Raw genomic sequence first — 5,977 nt, 5'->3', positions numbered from 1 at the left:
CCCTCTCCCACTCCCCCCATTTGTGTTCCCTCTCTCTCTGTGTCTCTGTCTGTCAAATAAATAAATAAAATCTTAAAAAAAAAGATTTTATTAGAGAGAACGAGCAGGGGGAGGGGCAGGCAGAGGGAGAAGTAGACTCCCCCTGAGTAGGGAGCTTGATTCAGGGCTCGATCCCAGGACCCTGAGACCATGACCTGAGCTGAAGGCAGACGCTTAACTGACGGAGCCACCCAGGCACCCCTAGGAGCTGTGTTGTTTTTTTTTTTAAGATAAACAAAATAGACATACCTTTAGCTACTTTTACTAATAAAGAAGGGGACTATTTTAAATGAAAGAAAAGACATTACAACAAATACCACACAAAGGATCATAAGGGACAACAAATGCCAGCAAATTGGATTATCTAGAAGAAATGGGTAAATTCTTAGAAATACACAACCTACCAAGACTGAGTCATGAAGGAACAGAAAATCTGAACTGCTCTGTAACTCATAAGGAGATTGAATAAATAATCAAAAACCTCCCAACAAAGAAAAGTGCAGGACCAGATGGCTTCACTGGTGATCCTACCGAACATTTAAAGAAAAATTAGCACCAGTTCTTCTCCAGCTCTTCCAAAACAGAAGAGGAGGGAACACTTCAAAACTTATAAAGTCAGCTTTACCCTGATACCAAAACCAGACAAAAACACCACCAGGAAAGAAAAATTACAGGTCACTATCCTTGATGAACACATATGCAAAAATCCTCAACAAAATACTAGCAAACTGAACTTAGCAATGCACTAAAAGGATCAATTGAGTGGGATTTATTCTAGGAATGCAAGGATGACTCAACATCCACAAATCAATATGATACACCACATTACCAAAATGAAGGATAAAAGTCATATGATCATCTCAATAAAGGCAGAAAAAGGATCTGACAAAATTCAATATCCATTTAGGATTAAAAAACCCTCCAAGTGGGTACAGAAGGAACATACCTCAACATAGCAAAGGCCATGTATGATAAGCCTACCTCTAATCATACTCAACAGTGAAAAGCTTTTCCTTTAAGGTCAGGAACAAGACAAGAATGCCCACTCTCACTGCTTCTATCTGACGTAGTACTAGAAGTCTTAGCCACAGCAATGGGACAAGAAAAGGAAATAAAAGGCATCCAAATGGGAAAGGAAGAAGTAAAACTGTCTCTATTTGGAGATGACATGATCTTATACATGGAAAACATTAAAGGGTCCACAAAAAGCCTGTTAGAACTAATAAATGAATTCAATAAAGTTGCAGGAGGCAAAATCAATATTAAAAAATCAGTTGTGTTGCTACGTGCTGACAATGAACTTTCAGAGAAATTAAGAAAACAATGCCATGTATAATGTCACCAAAAAATAATAGACTACCTAGGAATAAACTTAACCAAGGGGTTGAAAGATCTGTACACTGAAAACTAAGATATTGATGAAAGAAACTGAAGACACACATAGGTGGAAAGATACTCCATGCTCATGGCTTGGAAGAATTAATAGTGTTAGAATGTCTACATCATCAGGGGCACCTGGTGGCTCAGTCAGTTAAGCGTCTGCCTTCAGCTCAGGTCATGATCTCAGGGTCCGCAGGATCGAGCCCCACGTCGGGCTCCTTGCTCAGTGGGGAGCTGTTTCTCCTCCCTCTGCCCTGCTCGTGCTCTCTCACTCTGTCAAATAAATGAAATCTTAAAAAAAAAAAATAAGATAAAATTCTTGAAGCCATGCTTCAAGCTCTCCAGTGATCTGCATCAGGACGCAGAGCCCAGCCCCTTGTGTCCTCTGCCACCCACACGTCTGCTCTCCTGTGGGGACTGGCTCTTTGCTGCCCCTCTGGCTGGAGTGCTCTCCCCCAGAACTCGTCCTGGCGAGTCCTCTGCTTTCTGCTGCACCTCCAAGGGGCCGTCTCTGCCCCCTTCTGCTCTCCCATTTCTCCCTATCCCCTTTTACTCGTTCCTGCTAGCTGGGATGAAGGAGAAGAGCTTGTTGAGTTGCTTGTACCTTGTCCCCCACTGAACAGGAGCTTCCTGCCTGGCTGTCTGCTGGGCCCCCAGGGCCTGATTAGTGGCCAAGGGAACAAAAAGTAGACCTTATATAGGAGATGTGGCTCTAACAAGGGCAGAGCTGGAGCAGCAAGGCCTACGAGTGGCGCTGCTAGGAGGGTGGCCTTGGGGTGTGGAGCCCCCATCTTAGGGGCCCAGAGCTGGGAGGCTGTCCCCTGGGTGGATAGCAAGGCTGGAGGGAGAGAGGTCAGGGCTTCGCACACTCAGGTCCAGGTCTGTGTAGTAGCTGACCCCTCTGCTGGCCTCCCGCCCACCCTGTTCCATTTTCAGGAGCGTGAGAGGGTAAGGGTGTGGTCGCTAGGGCAGTGGGGAGGGAGAAGGTGTAGGGGACCCTGGGCAGGCTCCCTCATGAGAGCGCAGCTTCTGCCCCAGTGGCCTTCAGCCCCCAAAATCTGAATGCAGAGGTCTGGCCCCCAGCTTCAACCTTGGCCCACTTGTGGGTGCTCCTGCTGAGCTGGGCATGAACCCAACAACCAGTACCTCTGGGGGGCGTGACTCTTGGATTTCTCTTTCTTTGGAAGGTGGTTTCAGTGGGGAGGGGCAAGCCTGGCTTGGGTGGGACAGTGTGGCAGCATCCTCTGCTCCCCTCTGGCCCAACCCCTCCATCTCCCCCGGTTGTCTTGGAAACAGCTCTGCCCGGCTCAGCCCAGGCCCCTGCCCACCCTACTGCCTCGTGCCCTCTCCTGCAGGTCCGGACTGCCTGCCGCAGGGCTGCGGCCCCCACCCTCTCCCCTGACCCTGCCCACAGCGACCTGACCTTTCACTCCCTTCTGTCCCTTGAGGGGACTAGCAGAGGTGACGTCACGGTCCCTCCCAGCCTGGCCATGGGCCACAGGCTCCCTTAGGACTCACCCTGCGGGCAGGGCAGAGGGAGCGGGGGAGGGAAGCCCCCATGCAGCCCTCTCGCCCCGCTGAGCAGAGCAGAGCCCCTGGGGGAACCTCCTGGCAGCTCACAGGCATGCGCATATGCACATGCAACAAGTGACAGACACGGACACGCGTGTATACACGTAACACACCACTCATGCATGTGCCCGCACACGGGTGCACACATGCATGTGTACGTGGGCAGACACAGGCGCCTGCGTGCACACACCCCTGGGCTCCCCTTCACACAGGCCAGCTCCCTTAGGGGAATGCAGGCTCGCCCCCAGTTGTGTGGACAAGGACCAGCAGAAAGGCCCTGGGCATGTGCCTCTTGCCTGAGGCCACAGCATCAGCCCTCCTGCCCGGACAGAGGAGTCGTGCTCGGAGATCCGTGCTGCCCCTGGCAGCCCCACCTCTCAGGCATGTCTCAGACTCCTGCCCTTCATGCCCGGTCCTGCGCGCAGCCCCACCCGGCCCAGGCGCTGGTGGCTGCTGGGGCTATTTTAAGGCCGGCTCCGGGCCTGCCCTCCCCCAAGCTTTGCTACTGGCCACCTGCCGCCGCCCGTCCCGCCTGGAATGCTGACTGGCAGTTGGCCAGGGTGGGGGCTGGGGACAGACTGTTATAAAACCGGGTGCACCTGGGAGGCCGCTGTCCCCGTCCGCAGCCCGCCGTGGTCCCCAGCACCACCATGTCCACCCACCGCCTCGTGATGGTCCGGCATGGCGAGAGCACCTGGAACCAGGAGAACCGCTTCTGTGGCTGGTTCGACGCAGAGCTGAGCGAGAAGGGGGCCCAGGAGGCCAAGAGGGGCGCTCAGGCCATCAAGGACGCCAAGATGGACTTCGACATCTGCTACACATCGGTGCTGAAGCGAGCCATCCGCACCCTCTGGACCATCCTGGATGGCACGGACCAGATGTGGCTGCCCGTGGTGCGCACCTGGCGCCTCAACGAGAGGCACTACGGCGGCCTCACGGGCCTCAACAAGGCCGAGACGGCCGCCAAGCACGGGGAGGAGCAGGTGAAGATCTGGAGGCGCTCCTTCGACATCCCGCCGCCCCCCATGGATGAGAAGCACCCCTACAACAACTCCATCAGCAAGGTGGGCTGTTGGGGCATCAGGGGAGGGTCTAGGGGCAGGGCCTTGGGGATGGCAGCCCGGGCGGGGGCGGGGGGGGTGGCTCCCTGGGGAGGGAACAGCAGTGTGGACGCCCCCAGGAGCGGCGGTACGCAGGCCTGAAGCCCGGGGAGCTGCCCACCTGCGAGAGCCTCAAGGACACCATCGCCCGGGCCCTGCCCTTCTGGGACGAGGAGATCGCCCCCCAGATCAAGGCTGGCAAGAGAGTGCTCATCGCGGCCCACGGGAACAGCCTGCGGGGCATCGTCAAGCACCTGGAAGGTGAGGCCCATCCTTGCAGGGGGTGTGGGCGGAGGGGCACATGCCCTTGAACCGGTTGACCCCCAAATGCTCATCTCAGCTACAAGGCCCCTGCCCAGGCAGCTCTGCACACATGAACACTCAAGGTCAGAGTTCAAACTGAACTGGGAGGACTGAGAAACCACTTAAAAAACCCACTTTGTAAAATTTTTGTTTCACTTGTTTATGTACTGGGACGTTACATACGAGCTTCCTTCTGGAGGTTGTGGGTGGAAACATCTGCTGCTCCGACCCGGGGTCCAGAGGCCTGGGGTTGGCCTGGCTTCCTGGCCATAAACCTGGGAAAGATGGGAAGACCGTGCCCAAGGCTACCCGGGGTCAAGGCAGGGCCGTCTGGCTCCAGATCCATTTGTGTGTGGCCCTGGTCAAGTCACACCACTCGCTGGGTCTCAACCACCCTCTCCGGGGTCGGGCGGGAGGGGGGGGCTCATGAGGCCCAGGGCAGGGGACCCCAGCTCACACCCACGCAAGGAAAAGGTAAGACCAGTTAAGAGGGTGCTGGGGTGGAGCAGTCCTCGACCCCGGCCTGTAGCTGGGTTCCCACTAAGGAGCTCGGGGCGTGCATCTCCACCGGGCTCCCTTAGACATACAGATCCTCAGGAGTCTGAGCCTCTGAACGGCCTTCAAGCTTCTCGGGACTGTGGAAAGGGGAAGAAGGCCGGTAGGTGGGGAGCCCCAAACCCCCCGCTCTGGGGGTCAGTGGGTAGCTGGCCAGAACACAGACAGGCGGGCCCCCGAGGCCTGCCCAGCCCCAGTCCACCCTCCCCAAGACCACCTCGTGCCCCTCCCTTCCAGGGGCCGGGTCTGGGAGAGAAGCACAGAGGCCAGCGTCACTGCAGTCTCCCACTGCCTGGAGAACTGGCTGGGGTGGGGGTGGGGGTGTGTCGGAGCTGCAAAGGTCGAGCTGCTATTCCAGGCCAGGGGCTGCGAAGGCCGGCAGGGTCAGGTTTCCCTGGGAAACCTTGCCCTTTCCACCCACAGAGCCTCCCCTCCACCCTGGTCACAGGAAGCCCTTCTCGCTGTCCCTCCACCCCCAATCGTCAGGAGCACCCCTGCTCCTGATGGCTAGAATTTAGAATGCTCTAGAAACCAAACAGAAAAGACCCAATGGCGTGGCCCCAGGTCCCAGTGGTTCCTGGTTGGGGGCACGAGGTCCCGGTTTGCCACAGTATTTCTGCAGGCCACTCGGTCTCTCACTACCGGCTTGACCTTCTCCAGGGGCATCTGTGCGGGGGGCTCACTGTGGGGGGGTGGGGGGGCTGCTGCCTGGCTGGCCCGGCTCTGTGGCCCATAAAGGTCACAGGGCCTGCTGAACGTGAGGGCAGGAAGCTGCCTGGCGCACTTGCCGAGGGGACTAAGGACCCTGTTCCCCCGGTCCAGGGATGTCGGACCAGGCCATCATGGAGCTGAACCTGCCCACGGGGATCCCCATCGTGTACGAGCTGGACCAGGCGCTGAAGCCCACCAAGCCCATGCAGTTCCTGGGTGATGAGGAAACCGTGAGGAAGGCCATGGAGGCTGTGGCTGCCCAGGGCAAGGCCAAGTGAAGGGTGGGCTTCTGGCAATAAAGGCACCTCCACCTACCA

At 56.6% G+C, this 5,977-nt stretch overlaps 1 protein-coding gene across 1 annotated transcript; it reads left to right on the top strand.

Moving 5' to 3' along the window:
• Positions 1-3,562: 3,562 nt before the first annotated feature.
• PGAM2 (phosphoglycerate mutase 2) lies at positions 3,563-5,977 on the top strand. Its single transcript, XM_021703641.2, has 3 exons — positions 3,563-4,055; positions 4,172-4,352; positions 5,772-5,977. Exons 1-3 carry the CDS (start codon positions 3,642-3,644, stop codon positions 5,936-5,938), a joined length of 762 nt encoding a protein of 253 aa, XP_021559316.1. The 5' UTR covers positions 3,563-3,641; the 3' UTR covers positions 5,939-5,977.

Source organism: Neomonachus schauinslandi, chromosome 12, assembly GCF_002201575.2.
Source record: "Neomonachus schauinslandi chromosome 12, ASM220157v2, whole genome shotgun sequence".
Taxonomy (NCBI): Eukaryota; Metazoa; Chordata; class Mammalia; order Carnivora; family Phocidae; genus Neomonachus; species Neomonachus schauinslandi.
This window is presented reverse-complemented; position numbering and strand designations above follow the sequence as displayed.

Bases quoted from the DNA above. Each gene is read 5' to 3' on its own strand.
- PGAM2 (XM_021703641.2), top strand. From the start codon at position 3,642: ATGTCCACCCACCGCCTCGTGATGGTCCGGCATGGCGAGAGCACCTGG. The intron at 4,056-4,171 runs GTGGGCTGTTGG...GGACGCCCCCAG, and splicing joins ACAACAACTCCATCAGCAAG to GAGCGGCGGTACGCAGGCCT. The intron at 4,353-5,771 runs GTGAGGCCCATC...CCCCCGGTCCAG, and splicing joins CATCGTCAAGCACCTGGAAG to GGATGTCGGACCAGGCCATC.